This window comes from Coturnix japonica, chromosome Z (genome assembly GCF_001577835.2).
Source record: "Coturnix japonica isolate 7356 chromosome Z, Coturnix japonica 2.1, whole genome shotgun sequence".
Lineage (NCBI taxonomy): Eukaryota > Metazoa > Chordata > Aves > Galliformes > Phasianidae > Coturnix > Coturnix japonica.
In genome coordinates this window covers 65,093,482-65,120,401 of record NC_029547.1, presented here as the reverse complement: position 1 = coordinate 65,120,401, position 26,920 = coordinate 65,093,482, and the positions used below count along the sequence as shown (strand labels likewise).

The window sequence follows — 26,920 nt, the reverse complement described above, 5'->3', positions numbered from 1 at the left end:
CGGGCCCGCCCCCACGCAGCCCGCGCCGATTGGTAGCCCCCCGTGGTAGCGCCCCCTGCCGGTCGGCGGTGTGACACCCTGCAGCCCCCCCCGCCTTGAGGCCTGCTGCCCTTTAAAGCCCTTTTCAGGCCAATCATTCAGTGATTCTTTAATGATTATAATGAAATTAAATTTGTTTTTGTAAACATAATCTTTTCTGAATGGCCGAATCAATTGGGTGTAAGCGCTGGTGCTAACATCTAAATGCCTTGTCGCGTTCTAAAAGGAAAATGCCACAAACCTCAAGACTGCTGTAATTTATCTTCTGATTCCCACAACTGCACACTGTTACTTGCACCAGCTATAAATGATTCACCCTTTGGGAAAAGATTATTCAAGTAGTTTTTTCGAGTAAAGGAAGTATATAAAGGACACTGAATAAGAGCATCTTTCAATACCTGAATGGACCTACACCCAGGGAGGAGTAAACTCTTCAAAAGGGCTGATAATAGCAGGACACGGGGAAATGGTTTTAAGTTGAAAGAGGGATGATTTAGGTTAGATGTTAGGGGGAAGTTCTTTACTAGGAGAGTGGTTAGGCCCTGGAACAGGCTGCCCAGGGAGGTTGTGGATGCCCCGTCCTTGGAGGTGTTCAAGGCCAGGTTGGACGGGGCTCTGGGCAACCTGATCTAGTAAAGGTGTATGTTTGGTGGCCCTGCCAGGCAGGGGGTTGGAACTACATGATCCTTGAGGTCCCTTCCAACCCGGGTCATTCTGTGATTCTGTGATTCTGTGTGTGAAAGGAAAACTAAAAGATGAAGCTCTCTTTCAGAAAGAGGATGAAACCTTACGTCTGCCTGGTTAAGGAGCACAGTCAAAAGAGTAACAGAACAGCAGATTTCTTCTGCTCTGACACTTTTGTGCTTTTTGTGCTTTTACAAACTTGACCTCAAGGAATTATCCTCTGGCTGGTACAGCAGATCAGTCCCTGGAGCTGATTGTTCACGGTTTGGCCTGCAGAGCTTACTGAGAAGGTGCTGGCTGGAGCTGGAACACCTTCTGCTCCTTCCACATCAGCCATCAAAATACATCGGGTAAATTCCAGTTTCACACTTGACCTGGGGTGAGTTAGTTTTGATCTAGTGACCCAGAGGTTTAAAGCATCCTTTGAGCTGTTCTGTCTCCTGATGGCTGTTAGTTGTAGCACAAACTACCCCCTTCTCAAAAGGTTAATTTAGTGTAGACCAAATGTATACATGAAATAGGTTCCAGTTATCTGAACAGCTTTATGTACCTCATGAAGCTGGAACTCCAGCAGTTCCTTGTAGGCCTCAGGGAACAATAGGCTTTTGAAACAGTACCTGGCTCACTTAGGCTTTTGTGGGCATAACTGTCATTGCATATTATTCATCCTGTATGATAAACCACCAACAGAACAGAAGCCCTCTGCGTTGTGTTTGAAGCTGTCAAGAAACCTTGTGGAAACTACAGATTCCAGTTGCTCTACTGAAACTTCCCAGAGATGAGCCCCATAAGATCATCTCTGAGGCTTTGATGCCTCCCAAAGGAACAAAAATAGACAGGAGAAATACAGCAGCGTAAGGATGCAGGCTTTCTCTCAGCATTAAATAATGAGGTTGTAAGTCCACCCCCTCAAGACAGTCAGGGTCCTGACAGCATTAACAGGCCTTCACCATGACTGGGTAGTGAGCCCTGTCCTGTGTGCACTTTTTCTTTCACCATAAGTGAGCAGTCTCTTCAGCTGTGACTACAGATGTCTATTGGTATAGCAGCTGTTGGTGAAGCAGGATGAAAATTGAAACCGTGGCACTGTGCCTCGCTTGGCTCTCTTCTTTTTTGCTAAAGAGTGTCCAAGCAGTTCACTCTGGCACTGTAACAGCTGTTGCCAAAGTCCTTTCAGGAGCAACATGGGCAAACTACTCTGCAACACAGTGGTCAGTAATCAAATATGCAGAACTGCAGCGTGAGTCACATCGTTTTTTGAACCACCTGTAGTGAACCTGATGTGCCCAAGTCCACTTCTAAATCCAGGTATGCCTTCAAAACCTGAATTTGCAATAAAACTCTGAATTCATGCCAGTGACAAAATACAGCAGAGAGACAATGCAGCATAGAGACACCGTGTGCATCTGTTCCACACTTACAGAGCAAAGATAATTGCAGGGGTGATCAGAGCAGGCATGTCCAGACTGTGGCTGCAGGCACATTCAGCCACCACCATGGTGGCAGCTCTTCCTCCAACAACCATTCATGAATGTGAGATCAGCACTGTCTGGGCTGAATCCAGGACATGGGGAGGATACAGTGAAAGTGTGAAACAGGGAGCTGTGCAAGAGACAGGCTGAGACAGAAACCCACAACCTTTCTGGGCTGATGTGTGCATCCAGATGGACTTCCCAAGGAGTAAAAGAGCTGCCCAGACCTTTGGTTCTGTGGAGCTCCAGAATCTGGACGAAATCCAAGGGACTGAGGTAGCTGGAGGGTGTCATGAGTGCAAGTTTGCCCAGCTTTATGATCTTTTTGAGCAGCTGACCAGGCTGTAAGAGGAAGTCGTCAGGCTGAGATGAATCCAGCAATTGGACTGAGAGATTGACACCTGCTGTCACATTGTGGCACAAAGCGTACGAACAGCCCTGTCTTAGGACATGGCAAAGGGGAAAATACAAGCGGGTTTCCAACAGGAGTCAGTACTTGTCCTGTTCAAGTTTTTATTGATGACCTGGGGATGGGAATGGAGTAACTTTGTAGGTGACACCAAGTTGGAAGGATGTGTCAACCTGCCTGGGGATAGAAAGGCCCTACAGGAGGATCTGCACAGTCTGGATAGCTGGGCTGAGGTTAGTGGGATGAAGTTCAGTGAGGCTGTTGGGTCCTGCAATTTGTCCACAACAACTCCAGGCAATGCTACAGGCTTGAGGCAGAGTGGAAGAAATGGACACTTGTTGGTCCACACTCAGCTGAACATGAGTCAACAGTGTGCCCAGGTCGCAGAGAAGGTCAATGGCATCCTGGAAATAGTGTTGTCAGCAGGAGCAGGGAAGGGACTGTCCCTCTGTTCTCAGTCAAGCTGAGGCCACAATTCAAGTACTGTGTTCAGTGTTGGGACCCTCACTAAAGGAAAGACACTGAGTGTGTTCAGAGAAGGACAACAAAGCTGTAATACTATTTTGTCACAAAAACTTGCATCTGACCTGTGCTGCTCAAGGAGAGAGATTAAGACACGAAGTAGAACTATTAAATATACATATTTATTCATGTGCATGAAGTGATCTGGATATATTGGGGCATCCCGAGTGTGTTTTTACATAGATTCTATACTTTCAGGCATACAGGTATAATATAAATTTTCTAGTCGCTGACACAAACTAATGACTTTGACTCACAGTAAAAATTAGCAATGCAACTCAGTTTTGTAACAGTTACTTGTCTGTGATGTCAGACAATGATGGGGTGGGCTGGATTTCAAGAGGGGTCTTAGATGCAAGCATTATCCTGGTTGTTTTGCTTGCAAGTCTATTACTCTGGTCATCTGAGTAGCAAAGTCTATATCTCCAGGGCAATGTGCTTGTGTCCTTTTAGTTTGCTTACCCAAGCACATACAATACCAAAGTCCCCAGTAAAATTCCACTGATCAGCATATGAAGCAAACAAACGCACTGTAATATTTAATGATTGATTGGTACATTTGTCAGGGAGGAAAATTTCATCACAATGAGAAATGGTAGGTACATGTTTGTCTAGAAGTGGTGACAGTTATAGCCAAGCAGGAAGAATATACTAATTGAATGCATACAGTGTGTAGGAGACAATATCTCCCATGCTCTCTCTGTTTCAATTGATGAACTGATGAATTGAAAACATTATAGAGGTTGGTCCAGCCCAAAATGAAAACTTGACAGGCACCACTGATGATTCCCTTCTTCTATCATTAGGGCGGAATGGCAGCTGTTCCCTCTACTTTATGAATGAGCCTTTATTCTGCATCCCGTCATATTCTCTTTTATTTACTTTCTCAATGCAGGTTGCTCCAAACACATCTCATGTGCGAGCTTTCTTTGCCTTTAGTAAATTTTAGTGCTGATCTCTGCTGATTGACTCTTTTTCCCCCTTCTCTATAATTTTACATCTGATACAACAGGATCTGACAGCAGAACAGTCTTGATCTGATAACACTGGAATGTCATTTTTCATTGTAGATAGGTCTGAAAGTCTCTTTAACAAAGGAGAGGAACACTGAGCAGAACCTATCTAAATTAAAGTGCATACATGCTGAGTGAAGAGCTCTCCTCTTCTGGGAAGACTCAAAGGCTCTTTTCTACTCATGTTTCTTACAGACTGCTAGGCAAAATCAGGTGTCCACATCTGTTATCCCACTCCCCACCAACAAAGGTATGATGAGATGGGGCAACCAAATATCACCTCTCTACCTCTGCATCTTCTTCAGCAGCCTATCAAAACTTGCCTGTTCTCAAAGAAAATTAAAAGACCTGGGAAGAACAGCACAGCTTCCCAAGCTTTCTCCAAAAACAACATTCATCAGAAGTAAAAATGTGCTGAAATCATTCAATGGAAGGTTATGGTGGGAAGGTTCAAGCTCTACTGCTATATCACCAATATTGTGATGCCTCTGATGTCATGACATAATGGGCTAACATCATAAAATAGAAGGCATTACTTTTGGAGCAACCCTCATAAAGTATATAATATAGTTAATGCATGTAAGTAATGACTTATTTTAATGTTTAATATAGTATTGTTGAAACATAAGGATAGCAGTAAAGAAAATAAGCAAGGTAATGCATCCTTTACTACATGATGTTAGTGACAGTGATTAAGAAAGATACTTCACCAATTGCCCTAATATTTCACCATCATCCAGATCCAGTTGCTGGAGTGCCCTGGTTGCAGGGAGGAACTGCAGAACATATTCCAGCAATTGGGAAGTCCTATGATGTTGCATCCACCCCATAATTGAAGCCTCCAAAGATGCTGCAAGCAGATCCAGCCTTTATATCTTTGAATAAATAAATTTGTACAATAGCATAAACTAGGTGTTAGGTGTGTCTAGACAGAAAAGGTAATTGGTGTTTTTCTACACATACTGAACAAGACAGACATGGAAAGCTTGCATTTGGAAAAGCATTTTACTTTGAGTAGTCCAGTGGCTGCTCATTTGCAGCTTCATAAAGTACGGATGTCCTGTGTTCACTGTCAGTGAGTGCACCTGCTGAGAGCAAGCTGCTTAAGTGTGTGCAGAGCTGATGGTAAGCTCTGACATGACATGCATTTCCTTATCAGGTATACAGGATCTTGAACATCACTGATTTCACTTCCTGAAGTTGAAAGGAGACTTAAGCTGAAGAGTGGAGGTCATATTCTTGCAAAGGATTACCTTTACTCACACAGTGCAGCTTTCTTTCAGCCTTTATGACGTTATGGACAGAAAACTTTGCAGAAGGCAAGTGATGCAATGCCTGGAGAATTTGCTCAAATACTCCTGTGGGATCTGAATAGTAAAAATCACTCTGTTTCCAGAAAATAACACCAATGTAAAAGAAGGGATAAGTATATAAATCATGTTTATCTGTGACGTACATCCTTATTACTCAGACCAATTCTCTTTCATGTGTATTTGAACCTTGTCTTAGAAAAGAAAGCAGGTGCTTACAGGCATTTCCTTATTTTTACAATCTAGGAAACAAGTAATTTTTTCTTTGGTACAGAATGCTTCCATCATCTTGAAATCAAAATGCTACTTGTCTTCTTGAGAAACTGCTCTGTTTCCTTTGTTGTAGATTCGACATTGCTTCCAAGAGAGGGCAGCAAACAAGCACAGAAACTGCATGCTTGGTCTTACAGTAGATTACATGTGAATTCATTCCAAGGGATCATTAGTACAGAACCTCTTTTATCTCATTGTAATTAAGTTTGAAGCATTTAACTTGCTGCCAATTCATTCCCACTCCAAAACAACCCTCTGGTTTGTTTTGTTTTCTTTGTGTTTTCTCTCAAATGAGAGAAATGAGCTAAAACCTTTGCTGAAACATTTGAAAACAATTGCTGCAATGTGGAAGCATGATTGGACACAACAAAGGCTGATCTGGGGTCAGTGCAGAAGGAACATATTCCATCCTGCATTCCCACTCATGCAGCTTGCAGGGTACTAATAGCATATAATGAACAATGACACGTAAAACTATATTACGTCTTCATTTCCATCAGTAAGAGCTTAACTGTTCATGCCATAACCTTCCTATTGCAGACCATTATAGATAGCATGCTGTCTTGCTCTGCTGAAGGTAGCATTTTTTCTGAAATCCATCATTCTTGTAATTTCCAGAGCTATCTCCCTCCTGTTCAGGGCTGCATGACCAGATCAGCATATATTATTAAAGACATTTTTATTCTAGTATCTGTTGACCATATCTAAGCTGAACATGTTCCAGACACAAAAGCAACCGGGGTGGGGGCAGCTGGGTACCTGTACTTCCAAGATCTCAAGATCAGAGCATCATGTTCACTGTAGACCCTCACTTAGAGGGAAGTGCCATATTCCAGCAGAGGACAGTTGCTGCTCACAACAGGCCTTTTCCTCCTGCAGGACACACGCATTGTGGCTGCCCAGGCTGTGCTCCTCCTGTATCAAAGATGAGAGTACTTCACCAAGCTGTGAGGAACACCTGAGGCTCAAGTGTTAAACTAACATTTAATGATGGAAAGAGCAGAAACTAGGGCCCACTACTCTGTACAGATTTGAGGGGCTTTAGTGTCACAGATCCTATACTTAGACCTGAATGAATTAATGTGTCTTAATCTTGTGTACAAGGAAGAACAGCTGCGAGTCAGACTGAGCTTTAGCTGTGAGTGCACTTGATGGATGTCTCAAAGCAGGTAGGGCAGGACAGCTCCTAGCCCACCACCAGAGCATACAGACCCAGGCTGCTTGCTTAAGAAACCTCAGCCTGGTAAGGGAGGACATCCATGGTGGATTTTCCTGTGGATTTGCTCATGTCTGTAAAGAATGCCCATGGTATTAAGTATCCTTGCTCTTCCAGCTTCTTTGCAGAAAGGGAGGATGCCCCTATCTGTTTAGCCCCAGCCATGTAAACAGCAGTTAAAGGAATAAACAGGAATGAAGCAGCCCAAAGGCTGTTTGTGTGAGTTCCCCATTCTGTCCCCCACTGCACCAGCATTATCTGGAGGAGATGAACCAGGAGATGAACTGGGGCATGAACCAGTTACAAACACACAAAGTGCTCCAACCACCTGCAGGTCACACCCCTGTGCCGTGGGAGAGGTAATGAACAGATCCAGGGAGATGCTGGGGCAGCCCTAACCCAACAAGCCCCTGGTGCCATGTGCAATGCCCACCTGGACAGGCAGCTGCCTTCAGATGGAGGCACTCTTCAATGTAAGTAGAGGTGACACGCTGCATCCCTGAGCCCCTCATCACAGAGGCACTGATGGAGCTGCTAAAGCAGAGTCATGAGGAATGCTCCAGGTGTGGGTGTACTTCTGAGTTCCTCTGCTGGTGCTGATATTTTTAACTTTTGTTATGGTATCTTTTTCTTTTGCCTGGTGTAAATCTAGGTTTTCCTGTAATACTTAAATTAATAAATGTCAGACAGCCCATCTATGATGCACAGTATATAAAACCACACTTGTGGGAAGATTATGCACAGTAGGCAGAAAATAGAAGGAAAGAAGAGTTGGAAAAAGTCTCTGAAAAGGGAGGAGGAGAGGTCTATCCTATCACCAGGAATTATGTAGCCAAACACAAAAAGAGAAGCCTATTCTCAGACTCCTGCTCATGAGCTACCAGGTCAGTCCAATGCTGTTAGCTGTTGTTTCCATTTCTGTGAAGCCATTTCTTCTGGCTGCTCCTAGGAGACATCAGTAGCTCTGCAGTGAGAAACCAGCACTTGCAGGCAATACCCTACTGTGCACCTTCCAGGCAATGTCTGGGGGCAAAAGTCCCCAGGTCATACCTGTCTAAATGCAGTTCTCTTTCATTATCCATTTCAAATGAAAAATGTTCCTGCAGTGTGATACTGTCTGCTGCTACTGCTGCATACTGCCTGCAAGAACCACACTAAACAGCTATTATGCATGCTAGATGCCTGCCAGTAAAAATTACCATCTCATTTTAGTACCAACAAATGCAGCTTGTCATTACCGGTGCCATACACAACCTCAGTTTCTGAAACCTTTACCTTTCCCATTGTATGATATGTGCCTGTAGCTGAGGACTGCTGGACTTAATGGGATGCTCAGTGTGCTACCTGGCAGGAGTCAGCTGCCCAGACACTGAGAGCCTGCCAGAGAGCTGCAGACCTCAGCTAAGCAAAGCTGTCACGAGTTCCAGACTGTATCCTCAGCAGACTGCTGCTTCTACGTGCCTCTTGTAAGTTGGCTGTGTTTGTGCTGTCTGCAGAGTTCTCAGAGTATGTATTTTCCAGTGCTTAAAAGGGTGTGTGGAGATGAGAGGAAATTTGTATCGTGCACTAAGAAAAGCCTGAGAAATGTGTAATGTCATCCAGCTGTGACCTGCCCCTGCTCTCATGCTTGTGATATGAGCAATGGAAAAGCTAGCTGGGTCACCCTACGCCATCAGCAGTATGGTAAAAGAATTGGTGAGCTTGCCACCAAGTGAGCAATAGAGCACAACCCACTGCATACATGAAATTAAGTCTGAGGCTGAATTTCCTCTCTGCAGAATATGGAGCACAGTTACCATGACAATAACATTTGTAGACTCTTGCTTGCATCCCAGAGCACACTGCGACAGCCCTGGCATCACCTCCTCCCTATGAAGGTCCCAGATTTGGAAATCAGTGGTGGTGAGGCTAAGGGCTGCTCCAAGCACTGTGCATCTCCCACCCACTCTGAGGTGACTTGCATGAGGAGGTGCCTGGGTGCTGAAAAGCTCAGGAGGCACACTGGAAAACTGCTTTGCAATGTGTCTGGTGGGTTAGGTGCTGAAAGGCCTCTGAAAGCATACCAGCAACCTCTGTGCTTTGTTACTTACAGATGTCAAGCAAGGACAGCAATTCATATGTTGCTACCTGTATTTTATTTGCCAAGATTTATTAACTAGAATAGGACACATGCTCTTTTTTTTTTCTTACTGAAAAGTATATTCTTGTAGCAAAATTTCCAGCCCAATCAACTTGGCATGTGGCAAACATGAAGGCTAGGTGCCGTGTCACCCTGCCCCATATTCATCCCATTCAGAAAGGGCAGGGTTAAACCAGGAGATCTTCTTCTAAGAAGACTGCAATTCTCATCCAGCATAACAGCTAGGAGGGACAAAAGGCTACCAAAATACAGCCCCCCAGCCTTCCCACGCCTTCTCAGATTTCAGAGCCAGGGATGGTTTTCCTGAGCTCCTTGGCTGGCAGCCAGTGCTGGGGGTACCTAAGGAGAGGACTGTGGCTTCGTACTCAAGGTACTGGTGGCATAAATTCAAGGGATCTATAAATCTTAAATAAACTACGGCCATCTGTAGAGAACAGGTTTAATAAGCTCAGTGCCATCAATGTAAAAAGAAAACAAAAAAAAACCCCAAGCAAACAGCTCCAATCTGCTCCAGAAAACTTCTGAGGGGAGTTTGTAAGAAGCCCTACTAAAGTAACCTAATCTGTGCAAATAAAAGTAATAATAATAATTATAATAAAAATAAATGGAGAGAATAGACACTGCAGCAGAAGTGCACTTCTTACCTACAGACACCTCCCCAAACACAGACAGAGCACACTTGCCTGCAGGTTTGGGGTTATATTCAGAAAGACAACGCTCATACAAACTGCATGTTGCTGCTGCAGCATGCTTGCAGTGATAGCTACAGCTGCAGATGTCTGAAATGTAGGGCCACACTAGAGCCCACGTCAAAGCCAAGGGCTGGAGGATAGCAGACATTCCCAGCCATCCCACAGCTTCTTCTGCAGCTACATCATGCTGTGCCAGGCACTGCCCTGCAGTGTTGCAGTCCTGCCTGTTGCCTAGCACTAGCGTTGTATTATTGTGTTTATTCTCTGTGCTTGTGCTGCTTACAGCAAATGCAGCATGTCTCTGACTTCCACCTGCACCCCTTCTACCGAGTGTACTGGAGGGAAAGCAGCTTTGCCACAGAGATGCTTGCTTCCAATGCTTTGTATCCCCTAGAGTCTTGACCTGTTTCATTCCAGATGATCAGCTCCCTCCTTTATCTCAGTGTGATCTGATCAATCAGAGGAAGGATGCATATTACTAAATATCACAGTGCCTAATAGGCACCACGGTAGATGAAATACTTGTACTATATTTAGAAAACAGAGGTTATTATGTATTTTTAATTGCATAACTGAAGAAATCTTGTTGAATTTCATCACTACAGTTCCATGTATCTGTATCAAGGCTGTCAGGCCTGTCTTCACCTTAGACTGTGAGCAAAGAAGGGAAAAGAGCAGGAGGATAATGTGGATGGGGTAAAGAAGAGCAGGACAGAGACCGTGAGCAACCTCCCCCAGGATTTCACTTGTGTAACAAAGCAGAGCAGGTATAGCCTGCGGCATGTAAGAGGCTTTTGGTGTCACGAGGTCTTGACCTGGATTTTAGCAAATCAAGGGATTAGTCACACCAAGTGGCTGCATGCAAAGCCGCCACACACAGCCAGTGTCTCTTTGATAGTGGATCCCATCAGGGCACAGCACGCCTTGCTCCTGGTCTGGATAGCACCATGAGAACTACCAGCTCTGCCTAATGGTTACAGTAGGGCAGACTAATTGTTAATGTGTTTGCCATCTAATGTTTAGCCTAATTCTGAGTTGAAACAACCATACCAATCAATGTGAGGATATGCTGACAATAGCAGGACACGGGGAAATGGTTTTAAGTTAAAAGAGGGAAGATTTAGGTTGGATGTTAGGGGGAAGTTCTTCACTAGGAGAGTGGTTAGGCCCTGGAACAGGCTGCCCAGGGAGGTTGTGGATGCCCCGTCCTTGGAGGTGTTCAAGACCAGGTTGGACGGGGCCCTGGGCAACTTGATCTAGTAAAGGTGTATGTTTGGTGGCCCTGCCAGGCAGGGGGGTTGGAACTACATGATCCTCGAGGTCCCTTCCAACCCGGGTCATTCTGTGATTCTGTGATTTTGTATGTGGCAAATACTGCTTCAGGAGAGAATTTTATTTTTGGCTGTGTCAATTCTGCTGTATTAAATTCACCAGTTGTACTGTTTGAAATAGCACTTGTACTAGACTTATACTACACCATCTACTAGACCACTGTGCACATTTAGGGAAGCGAATCATTTTCTGTAATACATGTGCACATGTAATTTAAAACCCTATCAAACCGGCAAGATGAGTGCATGTTTTTTACACATTATAACTAAATCCCATCACAACTGCTGTCAGGTTGACCCCACAACCCACACCAACACCCCACCCCGCCTTGTGTCCCGCGCTATACGGCGATCCTCCCCTTCCGCCCCCCGCCTCCCTCCCGCTGCGCCCTAGTCCCTCCCTCCATCGGCCGCCAGTGGCTGCCGTTCGCCCGCGCGGTTCCTCCATTGGCGGCGGCTTTGCCTGCCAGGCTACGCTGCGTCCGGCTGCGGTCTGTCATGGAGGCTGTGGAACGGGGGCGGCAGGCGGCGGGAGAGTCCGTGTCCGTGTGAAGGTGGCGGCCCGTCAGCGGGAAGGTAAAGCGCTGTGCCGGGCGGTGGTTGTTGCCGTGCTGCCGTGGGCACGGCCCGGCCCGGCCGCCGTCCTGGGGCGGCGCTGCGCAGCGCCGGGAGGGTCCGCGAGAGGCCGCTGGGTGGGTTGTGCTGTGCTGTGCTGTGTTGTGTTGGGTGTCTGCGGAGAGGGTGGAAGCATTCTGGATTGTTTTTCTTGCAGATCTGTCAAAGAGAGCCGGTGATTGGTCTGGACCTTGCTCACAGACTCCATGTTGTCCCGTCTAGGTAAAAGCGAGCCGAGAGAAATTTGCCAGGAGATTGCTGTTTGTGACTGAAAGAAGCAGGCGTGTATCTGCACGGAGCTGGAGAGGAGCAGGCTAGATGGATCTAAAGACAGCAGTGTTCAATGCAGCTCGTGAAGGCAAGCTGCGGCTCCTTTCCAAGTTACTGGCAAGCAAAACAAAAGAAGAGGTGGCCTCGTTGATGTCAGAAAAAACCGATGGTGCCACACCACTTCTGGTGGCAGCCCGTTACGGTCACCTTGACATGGTGGAATACTTGTTGGACCATTGCTCTGCATCCATAGAAGTTGGCGGTTCGGTGAGTTTTGATGGTGAGACCATTGAAGGAGCTCCGCCGCTCTGGGCAGCGTCTGCTGCCGGCCACTTGAATGTGGTTCAGTCCCTTTTGGATCGTGGTGCTTCTGTCAACAACACAACCCTGACGAATTCGACTCCCCTCAGAGCTGCCTGTTTTGATGGCCACCTGGAAATAGTGAAGTACCTTGTGGAGCACAAAGCAGACCTGGAAGTATCAAACCGCCATGGGCACACGTGCTTGATGATTTCCTGTTACAAAGGCCACAAAGAAATTGCTCAGTATTTACTTGAAAAAGGAGCTGATGTTAACAGAAAAAGCGTTAAAGGTAAGTTGCTTTATGTTCCTTGTGATAGATAGGGATAGAATTACGCCTTTAGGAGGCTGTGAGGATCCAAAATTAGTCTCATGTAGATGAGGAAGAGATAAACTGTACTCAGCTATGTTTTTATCGTTACTTCAGCGTACTCTTAACACAATTTATTTCCGGGCTGATTAATATTAAGCCTCACATTCTTCAAATGTCATGTGAACTGATATCCGTGTACATGCAAAGAGCACATAAACTTTTGCTGAGAACGGCTGTTGGTTAGTGGAGTCAAATGATCCAATATGTAAGCATGTGTTTCTGGGTTTTTTTAATGCTGTGTCTTAAAGTAAGACTAGAATAGGGAAAGATGTACACAAGGGAAAAGAGTCTTTCCTACTCTGAGGAGAAATAAGAACTTTCCCTTCACATTCTTGCATCCTTTTGGGCCTTTATTTTTTAAGGTGTTGGTAAACAAAAGCGTATGTTAGGACTGAGAATAAAAGAAGCTATAATAAAAGAAGTTATGAAGCAGTAGCATCAGGATATCTGTAAAACAGAGGCCTCTCTATTTCATGTTCTTTCACTCTATTTCCTTCACAGTTGCCACCTTTGGCAGTCCCGTTGCAGAGTCAGAGTGAAAATTTGTCTTTTTGGCTTCAGTAGGAATTGAATAGCCTGCTTGGCTGAACCCCTGCCATGTTCTGTTATACATCACAGTTTCATGTGGTCATGATATTGAACTAAAAAAGCATGCCGAGTATTTCAGGTTGCAGTTAATTTTTAGCTTACTGACCTAGGGTTGTGTGTCCATTGTGTTTTAGTAGTTTATTTTATCTATTTTTGCTAATTTGAAGATAGAAGTCCTTTCCCCTCCCTCCCCCTGTGGAATAACAGTTCCATTGCCTGTTTCTGGTTAAATTGTATTGGTAGCAAAATAATACAGTTAATGGTTGATTCTGTCACAATTTACTTTGGACCTGGGTTATCATATTATATTATGCTAGTAAATGCCAAGCATGCAAGCAATGTATTTGAAAAAGCTGTTAAGCAAATATGCTTTATTTCAGCCAATCATGCAGATGTGGGGGTTAATGTAAAGCAAGATAACACGGATTTGTCATAAGTGTAGGAAGAGAAAAATAAATCCTCCTTTGCAAGGATTTAAGCTTACTTATGAATCATCTTGGATGTGTGTTAGGACAAAAATGTCATTTTTCTAAAGGGTGTTCTCGGAGCAACACGTTGAGAATAAAACGTGCATCCTTCTCTTTGGTTTTGAAAAGGATTGTGTCCCTTTTCATGGTAGGTAAGGGCAGAACAGAGCTGTAAAGTATCTGATGTAATGGGGTGGGGGGGGGCAGAAGGAGGAAATCTGAGTCTCATTTTCTTCATGCTGGTGAAATAGACTTTGATTTGCTGCTTCTTATTATTTTACTTTTCTACTCTGTTAGGGTTCTTTGTTTGCTTAAACGACTGGAAGGCATTCCTGAGTGTTCTTACTCTTCATTCCTCTGTCTCCATTCCTTACTCTATTTATGTCCTTTAGTTTCTGGTGTGACTCATACCTTAGGCACACGAACAAAAGTTACTAAGGTGTAACTGCTCCCTGTTGATTTAAAAAGAAAAAGTTGGATTGGATAAGATTTAGATTGTAGTAACTCATTTAATACCTTGAGCTGCAATGCGTCTGAATGATTCTGTGTGAATAATATCTCTTGGTCTGATGTGGCCTGCCTTTTTGTACTTAAAAATTCTCTCTTATATGATCCAAGCATACATTTTGGCATCTCAAGGTGATCAGATGTGTGAAGTTATTCAGTAAGCAGTGACAAGGCAGAGCGAGAGAGTACATACTGTAAAGCCTGAACATGCAAGATGAGAGAGCAGAGCTGAATAGAACTGATAGCTTTAGTGTTGCAGGAGTGTTGCAGTGGCTGAGGCTCAACAAAGTAACCTTTGGAACTTTCTTTTGCAATGATATTCGGTAGCTGTTAATTTTAAAGTGACGATTTCATTGAATCATAGAATGGCCTGGCTTGAAAAGGACCACAGTGCTCATCAAGTTCCAACCCCTGCTATGTGCAGGGTCACCAACCAGCAGCCCAGGCTGCCCAGAGCCACATCCAGCCTGGCCTTGAATGCCTGCAGGGATGGGGCATCCACAGCCTCCTTGGGCAACCTGTTCCAGTGCGTCACCACCCTCTGGGTGAAAAACTTCCTGCTAAGATCCAACCTAAATCTTCCTTGTCTCAGTTTAAAACCATTCCCCCTTGTCCTATCACTATCCATCCTTGTAAACAGCCATTCCCCCTCCTCCTTAAACACTCCCTTCAACTATTGGAAGGCCACAATGAGGTCTCCCCACAGACTTTTCCAAGCTAAACAAGCCCAGTTCCCTCAACCTTTCCTCATAGGAGAGCTGCTCCAGCCCTCTGATCATCACAGTGGCCTCCTCTGGACCCACCCCAAGAGCTCCACATCCTTCCTGTGCTGGCATCCCCAGGCCTGGATGCAGCACTGCAGATGGGGCCTCACTAGAGCTCAGTAGAGGGGTACAATCACCTCCCTCTCCCTGCTGACCACCCTTTTTTTAGTGCAGCCCAACACACAGTTGGCCTTCCAGGCTGCAGCTGCACTCTGCTGGTTCATGTCCAGCTGCTTGTCCACGACCCCCACGTCCTTCTCTGCAGGGCTGCTCTCAAAGAGGTCTTCCCCCAGTCTGTATAAATACCTGTGATTGCCCTGACCCAAGTGCAGCACCCTGGACTTGACCTTGTTGAACCTCATTAAGTTCTCACGGGCCCACTTTTCCAGCCTGTCCGGTTCCCTATGAATGGCTTCACTTCTTTCCAATGTATTGTCAGTGCCACTCAGCTTGATGTCATCTGTGGACCTGCTGAGGGTGCACTCAGTGCCACTGTCTGTGTCATTAATGAAGGTGTTGAAGATTGACCCCTGAGGGACATTGCTTGTAACCAGCTTCCACCCTGGCATAGAACCCCTGTGCCAATTCCTAATCCATTGAACAGTCCATCCTTCAAGTCCACACCTCTCTGCTTTAGAGAGAAGGATGTGGTGAGGGACCATGCCAAAGGCTTTGCAGAAGTCCAGGTAGGTGATATCCATCACCCTTCCCCTGTCCACTGAAACCGTCACTCCATCAAAGTGTATTTTCCTGTTTCCAGCAGGATTTGTGTGACATTGTCATATTCCACCCCTGCAGGATTTTCAGTTTCTCCTCCCTGCTGTGTATTAGGAAATTGACAAAGTGTAAGGCTGGGGTAGTAGAGAGATGCAAGTCTGCATCTGAGAGATGCATCTGATGTGAAAGTGTCTGAATCTACATATTAAAGTTTCACTGGTATAAAAAGTCTTGTACAGCTACTAATTTCTGTTTTTTTTGTTGGTTTTTTTTTTCCAAAGAAGTGCTCTCATAATCTAAAGATGGTAAAGCCCTCAAGTTGCTCTTGACAGGGAGAACAGAAGCAGAAATCTAGGTTTTCTTTTGAGAAGTTGGACTGCTGACTGGTTGAGGAGGAACCTTCCACATTTAGGCTGTATGAAGTTTCCTCTTTGTTCATGCTGGGAATTCTGAGAATGGTCTATAGTTAAGAGGTAGTGCTCTTTTGCCACCTTGAGCATAGTCTTCTAGGTTCTTAAACACAGTGTTTTGGACTCTCTTGGTGATAGGTCTGGGGTTGTATTTGTTGGAATTGGATGTTTAAACCAAGTGTTTTGTATAATTACTTTGCCTGCCGACTGTTTTTAAACAAATCTCGTAGCTGGAACCGCAGACAAAACATGTAGGCCTTGCATTGCGAGGATCAGTTATACATGCTCTGGTACCCTGCGTTATTCTTTATTCTCCTTTTCCAGGCCTGGTGCAATAATATGATTTTCTTTTTTGTAACTAGCAAGTGAAATACACAAGTTAAGTACACAACCGCTGTCACTTATGGCCTTCAGTACTGCTGCAGTAGTTGGGGGGAGTAATGTAGTGTTATCTTTGCATTTTCAAAGTGCAGTTAAAAATCTTGCTGTCCCTGGGTTATTATAGCACAGAATTTGATTGGAATGACTTCATGAAATAAAATGAAGGATGCATCTTGTTCAGTTGGTTTGCCTATTCTGAAATATATGGAGTATGCACACCTCAGTCATTGCAAGTTGCTTATTGGGTACATACAAGCAGTAAAACTGTATTTCAGTTCCATTTTTATGTGAGAGGCTGGAAAGTAGAATGCTCAAAACTGTTGGGAAAGGAAAAATCTTTAATAATTGTTTTAGGTTTTGGGGTTGTTTTTTTCCCTGTTTTTTGATGAATACTTCATGACGGAGCACTTCATTTTGTGGGTGTTCCGTGTACGATTCGATGTGAACCTAAACCTCAGTAGGAATGACTGTGAGTAAAATAAGGAAATAATGAGGAAAATAAGTCAGATGGGTACAACAGTTTAAAGTAAGTTTTACTATCAGAAATCTGTCCTTTTTTTTCCCCCTTCTGTTAGGAATTGAGTGTACTTAATATAGGTTGCAAATCAAGTCAAATCATTTTCTGTGTCACTGCCTTGCTTTCTTTTCATCCTTGTGTTTCAAGTCTATTCTGGGAGTTACTGCTTTCTGACATAGAAAGACACGACCTCATTATAAATTTGAATACCTACCCAAACGAGCGTTTTGTAACACAGGGAACCTAGGGATTTGATCTGTGGTATGGAAGATGTTTTTGTAATGCCTGTGATATGTTAAAAAATAAAAGTAACCAAAAAAACAGGCAGTTATGATGATAATTCAAGTTGGGAGGGAGTGTTGATCTGCCTGAGGGCAGAAGGGCACTGCAGAGGAACCTGCATAGGCTGGATCGATAGGCCAAGGTTAACGGCATGAGTTTCAATAGAGCCAAGTGTCGGGTCCTGCATTTTGGTCACAACAACCCCAGGCAACCCTACAGGCTTGGGGAGGTGTGGCTGGAAAGCTGCCTGATGGAAAGGGACCTTGGTGTGCTGATGGACAGTCGGCTGAATATGAGCCAGCAGTCTGCCCAGGTGGCTAAGAAGGCCAATGGTGTCCTGGCTTGTATCAGGAATGGTGTGGTGAGCAGGACTAGGGAAGTCATCCTGCCCCTGTACTCGGCATTGGTGAGGCTTCGCCTTGAGTATTGTGCCTTTGTAAAAAGTCGATTCCCCTCCTTTTTGTAATCCTCTTTTAAATACTGAAAGGCTGCAGTGAAGTCTTCTAACAGCGTTCTCCAGACTGAACAAGCCCAGCTCCCTCAGCCTGTCTTCATAGGGGAGAAATTAAATTCCTGTACAGTATGTAGAATATAGACTTAATATATCCAATGTCACTACTGCATCTTCTTTTAACAGTGCTTCCTTCTCATTACAGTACATCTACTATCTAGTCATAGTAAGTCAGGTGTAGATACTAAAAATTGATGGTAATGATCTTCCTTTATTAGCCTGCACGTTGTGGTCTCCAAGGGATACTGCAGTATAAGTTGCTAAAAAATTACTACCCTAATTCTGATAATGCTGTTAGTAACCAGTGTTAGATCCTGTCCAACATCCTTATTTCTAAATTGCAGATATGGGTTTAAAGGTTGCACTATTCTGTTAATATGGAATAAGCTGGAAGAGACTAGACTGCATTAATAGAGGAGTGGCCAGGAGGTCCAGAGAGGTGATTGCCCCTTTCTGCTCTGTCCTCATGAGGTCCAGCTGATGGAAACGTTTCAAGAGCAGCAGTTATATGTTAATGGATCTACAGTATATATAGTACAAATAGCTTTGTGGATCCTATTCTCAAAGCCAGCAAAGTATTTAGTAATCAAAGGATTTGTGAGTCCAGTATTACTAACATATTTTGTCTTTAGTATAGTTAAGTGAAGTAATTTTCCACCATTGGAAAAACCCATTTGGAAAAGAACACTTTGCAAGTTGGCTGTCTGAAATCAAATGCTTTCTTTTTATTCAGAACTTATACTTGAAATACTGGTTGATGGGCAAAATACATTCATAGCTGTTTTTCTGCTGCAATTGCAGCACTGTTAAGCTTTAGCATTTGAAAAGAGTTGTTTGCACTTCTTTGTATGGATTTGATTAGTATGGCAGTAATTTATTTTTGTTATTATTTGGTGTGATTGAGTTGAGATTCAGTTAAGTCCTGAAAAGCAGCCATTTGTCCTTTCCTTTATTTTCCTGGCTGCTGGAAATGAAAGCAAGAAGAAGGTATTGAAAGTGCTGTCAGTTCTTCCTAAGATGGTTTGCAAGCTGGTTTGAGGAAGGAGCAGTGAACTGACTTTCAAGTGAAGTTTTGAGAAGCGGAAGATGAGGAGAAGAGTGAGAAGGGCAGCGATTGAGGTAGTTATGGGGGAATCAAGGTAGAAGGCTCCATGTCCTTTATAACATTTTAGTCTGTTGCTTTGTTTCCTAACCTGCTGTCAGTCTCTGATGGGCCTTAGGGATTGTGAATGGGGAGCTCTTGGAAAAGATCTCATTTGAGAGCGTGGAAACTTACTGACTGTGTAATAGAAATGGATGATCTGGCAGTCAGTTAACTAGGATTTCACAGGGCTGATCATTAAAAACATCTAATGGAAGCAATAGGAACAAGTTACATGAGCTTTCTGTTGTTTTCATATTGTTGCAGTGGGAGGCTGAAAAGTTGTTAAGCCAGAACCTGTAGTATTCATAATATAGTGTGGGTTTTACTTGTGATTGGTTTTGAATTACACGGTCTGAGGTTCTGTGCTTGTGGAAGGGATCAGGAGAGCTTATCTGTCTTAGTCACTTCTCAGTGATGTACTTGTATTTGAAGGCGTGCAAAATTCTCACTTACTTGAAACGTAGTGGTTCAATATTTCACTGTTGTGTCCAATGTTGTTTCTAATTAGCTTGGTATATTATTTTTAATCAAGTGGTCCTAGTGTGTGCTAGAACTTTCTCCACGGTTTTAGAACTAGAGCTGTCTTAAATTACAGTCTGTGCAGTGGCAGGCATAGAAAAATAATCTGAGTGTAAATAAGACTCTTCCAAAATAGATGTCTGTGTGTTTTCTTGGAGGTGTTTTCTTACTGAGTTAGCTCACCTTTAGTTTTCATACAGGTCACGTTGTTTTCAAACATTGGTGAAGATAGAGAGAAGAAAACTTGACAGGTGAAGAAGGGAAAAGAAAACAACACAGAGATAACAAACTTGGAGTTTTTTGCTTCCTGTTTAGGAGCAGATCTAAAAGAAAAATCGCACGTGTAGTTGGGAAGTCTATTTTAATTTTCTCTTTATGAATAAGACAAAAAGGCCTTTAAGACTTGCCTGATTCCTTCAGGGAGTAACGTCGAGCATTTTGATTCCTTTAACTGCTTTGTAGTCTTGGTCTTTTATTTTCTTAGTCAGATCTTAAAGTATTTTAACTGTCCTCTAAGCCTTTTGTGTTCCATAAATGTCAAAACAGACTTCTTAAAACTGTTAAAGTAGTAGGGTTTGGCCTATAATTTGATGTTTTGTGTAATTGATTTTTCTTCTCTTGTGTAGGAAACACCGCATTACACGACTGTGCAGAATCTGGAAGTCTGGAGATCATGAAGATGCTTCTCAAGTATTGTGCTAAAATGGAAAAAGATGGTTATGGAATGACGCCGCTTCTGTCAGCTAGTGTGACAGGCCACACAAATATTGTGGACTTTCTGACCCAACATGTGCAGACCAGTAAGGCTGAGTGCATAAATGCTCTGGAACTTCTGGGAGCAACGTTTGTTGACAAAAAGAGAGATCTTCTTGGTGCTTTGAAGTACTGGAAGCGAGCTATGGAAATGAGATACAGTGATAGAACTAATATCCTGAGCAAACCAGTACCGCAAACACTAATTATGGCCTATGCATATGCTAAAGAGGTAAACAGCTCCGAAGAGCTAGAAAATCTTATTGCTGACCCTGATGAGATGAGAATGCAAGCTCTGTTAATTAGAGAACGTATCCTTGGCCCGTCTCACCCAGATACATCCTACTATATTAGATACAGAGGTGCTGTCTATGCGGACTCTGGCAACTTTAAGCGTTGCATCAACTTATGGAAATACGCGTTGGACATGCAGCAGAGCAATCTGGATCCTCTGAGCCCTATGACATCCAGCAGCTTGCTGTCGTTTGCTGAACTTTTCTCCTTCATGCTGCAGGATAGGGCGAAAGGCCTGCTAGGCACTACTGTTACATTTGATGATCTGATGGGTATACTGTGCAAAAGTGTTCTTGAAATAGAGCGGGCCATGAAACAAACCCAGTGCCCTCCTGATCCAGTACAGCTGAACAAAGCCCTTGCCATCATTTTGCATTTAATTTGCTTGTTGGAGAAGGTACCTTGCAGTTCAGAACAGGAGTATTTTAAGAAACAGACTATTTATAAGTTTCTTAAGCTTCAGCCTAGAGGGAAGAATAACTTCAGTCCTCTTCACCTTGCTGTTGACAATAGTACTACATGTGTGGGTCGCTACCCAGTTTGTAAATTCCCTTCTCTACAAGTTACTGCTATCTTGGTGGAATGTGGTGCTGATGTAAATGTCAGAGACTCTGATAACAATAGTCCATTGCACATTGCTGCACTGAACAACCATCCAGACATCATGAATTTTCTCATTAATTCAGGTTCACACTTTGATGCCACAAACTCGCATAGAAAAACTGCTAGTGATTTGCTGGATGATAAAGAAATAGCCAAAAACTTAATCCAGCCCATAAACCATATTACACTGCAGTGTCTTGCAGCCCGTGTTGTAGTGAATCGTAACATACACTATACAGGCCACATCCCTGAAAAACTAGAGAACTTTATTTTACTTCATAGATGATAGTGTGAAATCCCAGAGCACTGCTTTCTCTGAAGCACGACTAGGTGACAGTGTTTTGCTTTGAACGATGTTGTGATACACCAGCATTCTCTTAGCTTGCTCCATCTTGCTTTCATTAATCAAAGCATTGTTAGCATCGGTTTGGTGGAGTTGGTTACCCAGTATTTAATGTATGCCATATATTATATTTTGTGAGTTAAATAGAAATGAAACGCCATATTTAGACTCTTAAAACTATTTGCCAAAGGCTTGTCTATTCTGGTCTTAATTGCCTGATGGCTGTTTGGAACCGAGTTGAGTGTTTTCCACTGAAGTCTTATACTATAACTGTTGTGTGGATTTTCTACAGTTGGAAGGTCATATTTTTGTTTTTGTTTTCTTCTTCTTGAGCGTTTCTACTCTCTTCTTTTCTATGGACTCATTGCTAAACTGTTTGAGTTGGATGGACTTGTTAACATTTGCAACTACCATAAGTGCTTTTATCTTTTCTATGCACTGGTTGAGTTATGACTGTTGCGTGTGAGCATACTTCTATGCAGCACTTGGCCAATTTTGAACTAAATGCAGATTTCATTTTGCAGTTGTGGATTTATTTATTTTTTTGGAGATTTTTTGAGAATGCTGGCTTCGTAGCATGACACACTTTGGAACTATTTACCAGTTCTCCAAACTTGGATTTTACTCCTCTGAGTGCCGTAACTGAGGTTTCTTTCCTCTTGATCCTCAGGAGATTTGAGCTAAGTTTTGGAGAAGAAAGTCTTTCACGTGATAATTTCCCTGAACTTTAAGTCTGAAAGTCATTCTGTTGCATCATACAGTTAGGGGAAGAGTATTCATTATATACAACTGACGCCTTCCCCTTTGCAGTCATGTCTTGCTTGTGCTGGTTATGTGACTAGATGTGAAGTTTGTTCAAAGTTTAACCTCAGACTTAACGATACACTTTAACGAGCAGTAGATCAAATGAATGCTGTAGTTTTAAATTTAAAAGTCAACTTTAGCTACAAAAGAAACTAAAGCATGTTGGTGGCATGACGCTTATCAGTCCAGATTTAAACATCACTTAACGTTATTTTGACTGTGTGGCTGTATGGCAAGGTATTGGGAGTTCTATAGAAGTGTCCCTTCTTTCATTTTGAATATCTTTATAAATATTTGCATGTTCTTTTCTCTAGTGTGTCAGCTGTACTTAAAAAAAAAAAGAAAAAAAAAAAAAAAAGAAAAGCAGAAGTTCTGTTGTGTATAAAGCTCCTGATGAAAGTACCTATTTTTATAATATTTGCACAACAGCTTAGCTTTTACAACAGAAAGGGCTCTTTTGACTTGTTAAATCTATAAATGGAGATCATAAATGTGCAATTCAGGTAATTAATATAATTCAGCACTTTACTGTTGATTAATAGTAGATTATATTACGGCACATTAGCCCTGCAAATGTCTTGAGGTGAAATTCAGTTCTGTTGAGTAGAATACGCTTGTAAGTTTCTTAGCCTAGCATATTGGATGTTGTTGACATAAGGTTTCATTCCAGTGGTGGGTAGTAAGCGTACCCATGGGCTTCTGGCTCCAGAAGATTCAACAAGTTGGCTTATGGCTTTTGTCAGATTTGTAGAGATTTAAAGGCCAAGTTAACCAGATAAAATCTATTATAGGAGAGTAATTTTTGATTTTCTAACCTCATGTTGGAACATCTTTGTCTTCTTTGAATTAAGTTGAGGAAGAATGTATCTTGAGGGCGTGTTAGAGTAGTTCTTCATTACTTTCTGACTATTTTGGGGTTCTTTCTGAAGTGTACACTACCAGTTTGGTCGTTCTTGAAAATAATACTGGAATGTATTGAAACAAAGGTGTGTTGAAAGTGCCATTGGTGTATTGCCACTTTTAGGTTTTGCTTAGAAGTGACTTTCACCTGTTTATCCCATGCTACGTGTGCACTTTTGAAAGTCTGTGAGTAAAGAAATCCAGATACTGCAGTGTATCTGCAAGCTAAACTATTGAATTAGCTGGATTTTTCTGATTTCTGATGATTAAAACATGTGCCACCCCAACTGTCCTCTCTGAGAACAACAGCTTATATTCATTATCTTTATTTTTTATGATTCTCTACTGCTTTGTAAGTGGAAGAAATCATGCCACAGTACAAATAATACACATTATTATACTGAGTCATGAGTGTATTTCTCTTTTGGTAGGTTACAGAAAGAGTTTAACATCTCTAGAGTTTTATACTCTGGAATCTTACTTTTGGTTTAAATTTGTGTAATTTTCTAATAACCAGTTTAAAATCAATTATTTGGACCTTGTTAGTCCAGAAATATAAAATCAAATAAATTAACTGTTAGCAAACAGTATCTGTTCTATTGAATAGAAGACATTTCCAAAGTGGTTAGAAAGCAGATCATCGCTAAATGTATGTAAACCCAGTGGAGACCAGGTTTTCGGGGAAGGCCTATTCTGTGAACTGTATGCTTTAATTTTAAGAACTACCTTATGTGATAGGGAGTCCTGATTTACTGTGTACAGTTCTGAGTAAATGCCTGGTGACATAAGTCAATCCTGGAGTGCATCATCTCCATTCAGAGATTAATTTTTCATGATGTTGAGGCTATCTGCTGAACTCAGTGCTGTGATTTTTTGCCTGATACTTGATGCATTTAATTATCTTTTCCATTTCCTTCTTGACCTGTACGTTTACATTACTCTTCAGTTTTTGCTTCATTAAAAAAAAAAAAAAAAGTCAGTACGAGGCCTGTTTCAGATAAAATTTATGGATTGATTTCAGGATTTTTTGAGTAGAAGAGGCATGGCAGGCCTTGTCATATATGCTCATACCAATGTGTCCAGTGCTGATGGGAAGTAACAGATTTTCCCTCAGCTCCTGGTTCAGAGTCTTCACTGCAATCCATATATCAACCTTCTGGACAAGAAGTTTTGTTTTTGTTGTTTTTTTTCTTTTTTGCAGCCTCATTACTCACTCAGAGGTGGCTGTAAAATGATGTTAGTGAAACCTACTGATGTTAAATGCAGTAGTGCAGCTATCTGCTCTTGGCATGGTCAGCGCAATGAACTAAAGAGCGTTCAGAACACATTCAGAATACAGGTTTGTTTCTGTTCTAACCTTAACTATTCTTGTCATATCTGGGCTTTTCTCTGGTGAAGTGTGCAGTTCCTGAGCTACCAGCACAAAAATGTTGAGAACACTGTGGATAAAAAAAAATAATTGCAATGCTCAGCATGGGTGACACAGGTTTTAAAACTGAATAAGCAGTTTACAAGTGCAAGGATACCTCCTTGCTTGTTAAGACCTCTTAAGGTGTATTTGGGGATTACGAGGAGGGAGCAGGGATAGAAACACTCATTGGAGTTTTTCTTCCATTCTTCTTGGGCTTCAACAGAAATACTTCAGCCAGGTAGATGAACAGTACTGTAGTAAAACGTGAGATGCTGTTCTTATCAAAGCCTAAAACTATATTCCTGCTCTTGTATCATGCTGGTAATAACGAGGTTCCAGCTGTCTGTGATGTCTCTGTGCTTTTTAAGTGCAACATGAATGCACTTTCTGAAATGCAAGACAACAATTCATTTTCCATTTGTACTTCACAGCAGTCCCTGGCTAGGAGCTTATTTTGTGTATTTCTGAAGTCCTCAAAAAGTTCTCTCCTAATAAATGTTTTGCAGCTCATTAAACTTTCAATTTTATTTTTTTTTTTTTATAAAACACTTAAAATTTAAAAAAAAAAAAAATTTTAAAAAGAAAAAAAAAAAAAAAAAAAAGGAATAGAATGCCATAGCAAAATCTTTACAAAAGTACTTTAAAAGGGGATAAAAATGTGCCTCTCCTCAGTTTTATATCAACTGCAAGGTGATGGTGGCAGAACATGACTACTGTTGAAAGAGCTTCCTCAAGCTTTGGAATATACAGAGTGGAATGCATGTTATACTCTGAAATGTTGACAGATTTGTCCATGTAGAATTAACACTAATTTCTATTTTCTGTGACTGCAATAAAGTCAAGTGGTTTTTGATGTTTCAAAGTAACTACGAGGAAATTAATGGGAGACCTACTAGACTGTCCATAACTCTTGGCTCCAAGTATGAATGTACCTGTTGAACCCTCAGTGAGGGCAGAATGAAAAAGGTATTGTTTGTTTGGTTTAAACTGATTTTGTATTTGTTCCATTCTACCACAGAGTTATTCCTGTGCAGGGTGAGCTTCATGTATGGAAACATTGCAGTTTCTTTTTTACGTGAAGTAATTTAGCTTTAGCATCAATGTTTAAAAAAAAACAAAAAACAAACAAACAAAAAAAAAGAATAACAAGCATATTTCTGTGCTTACATTCTCTTGAGGCTCCAGATGCAGATTATATTAAAAATATGTTTTGGAGAATACCTGTCTGAGTCTATAATATCCCTTCTCTTTAAGGTTATACTAGTGGTGGTTGATGTGCCTAAGTTGAAGGTAACTAGTGTCAATGATGGAGCTTTAGACTTTCATTTTCATGTCATTAAGAACTGTACAGATTAATTTTCTTAAAGTTTTTGAATACTTCTCCTTATTGCTTGCACCATTTGGAGAGGGGGGAGAAAAAATGGAATGAGTACTACAAAGGTGAGAGACAAACTAAGAGAAGATCTTTATGAAAAGGAACTGCAGAATGGAATACCGTGACAAGCATTGCTATCATAATTGCAAAAGATCTGTGTAGTTAGGTGTGGTTGATGTAATCCTGTGAGGTAGTGTCCAATTCAGACAGCTGACATTTTAGTTTTAGGCCTGGTCAGTAACACATGCATCAAAAAATGATGTTCTGGGTGAGATAATCTGATTCAGAGCTTTCACACGCTTGTTGAATAGATGGCTTAATAAATTGAACATGTATCCACTTAACTAGGAAAGGGAAGAACCAGAAACAATAATTCATGTTGTTTTTTCATTCCTCTGCAACTGCAGGTGATGCTAGCTGTTTCATTTAGGAGTGTCCACCTGAGCTGTGTACCCATGCAAAGTGCTTTTTGGCAATAACAAATGCTGGCTGTCAGTTGAAGATGAAAATTCACAGCCTCACAGGGAAGGGGCAAAAGAGGCCAAGGGAATGGTAGGTTGCTCTGCCAAAGTCAATGCACTTGTGTTTGGTTTTCTTCTGCCCCCCCCCGCACCATGTACTTTTTCAAGGGCTGCATACATGAACATTGGAAAACAAGGCCATACCTCCATCCACTCCTTACCTTATGTTTTCTCTGACATGAAGAAAAAAATTTAAAAAAGATAAGAGTAGACACAAAAACTCAGAAGTTACCAAGAAAGATGTTGTGCGTGAAGGAGGAAAAGACAGAATTGCTTTCTGACCCTGATGAGTGCCTGTCTGAAGTATGAGGCTGTGATGCAAGCAGCAGCCTTGTCTTCAGAGGGCTGTAAGAAGCATGGGTTGCTGTCTGAAATTCTAAGGATTCCTTCCATTGCATCTCTGGAAGTTTTATCTGGCTGGAGGCTCCTTGCCAGGTTTTTCTTCCTAGG

General features: G+C 42.4%; 1 protein-coding gene across 3 annotated transcripts; it reads left to right on the top strand.

The window, feature by feature from the left end:
• Positions 1-11,488: 11,488 nt before the first annotated feature.
• Positions 11,489-25,792, top strand: FEM1C (fem-1 homolog C). Of its 3 annotated transcripts, none has more exons than XM_015850026.2 (3): positions 11,489-11,677; positions 11,939-12,578; positions 20,093-25,792. In XM_015850026.2, exons 2-3 carry the CDS (start codon positions 12,035-12,037, stop codon positions 21,400-21,402), a joined length of 1,854 nt encoding a protein of 617 aa, XP_015705512.1. In that variant the 5' UTR covers positions 11,489-11,677; positions 11,939-12,034; the 3' UTR covers positions 21,403-25,792. The 3 variants fall into 3 exon arrangements, with proteins under 3 accessions (XP_015705512.1, XP_015705511.1, XP_032297159.1); XM_015850025.2 differs by having other exon boundaries at positions 11,874-12,578; XM_032441268.1 differs by lacking the exon at positions 11,489-11,677 and having other exon boundaries at positions 11,788-12,578.
• The last annotated feature ends 1,128 nt before the right edge of the window (positions 25,793-26,920 follow it).

Coding starts and splice junctions, on each gene's coding strand:
- FEM1C (XM_015850026.2), top strand. CDS start 12,035: ATGGATCTAAAGACAGCAGTGTTCAATGCAGCTCGTGAAGGCAAGCTG. Junction 12,579..20,092: donor TAACAGAAAAAGCGTTAAAG/GTAAGTTGCTTT, acceptor TCTCTTGTGTAG/GAAACACCGCATTACACGAC.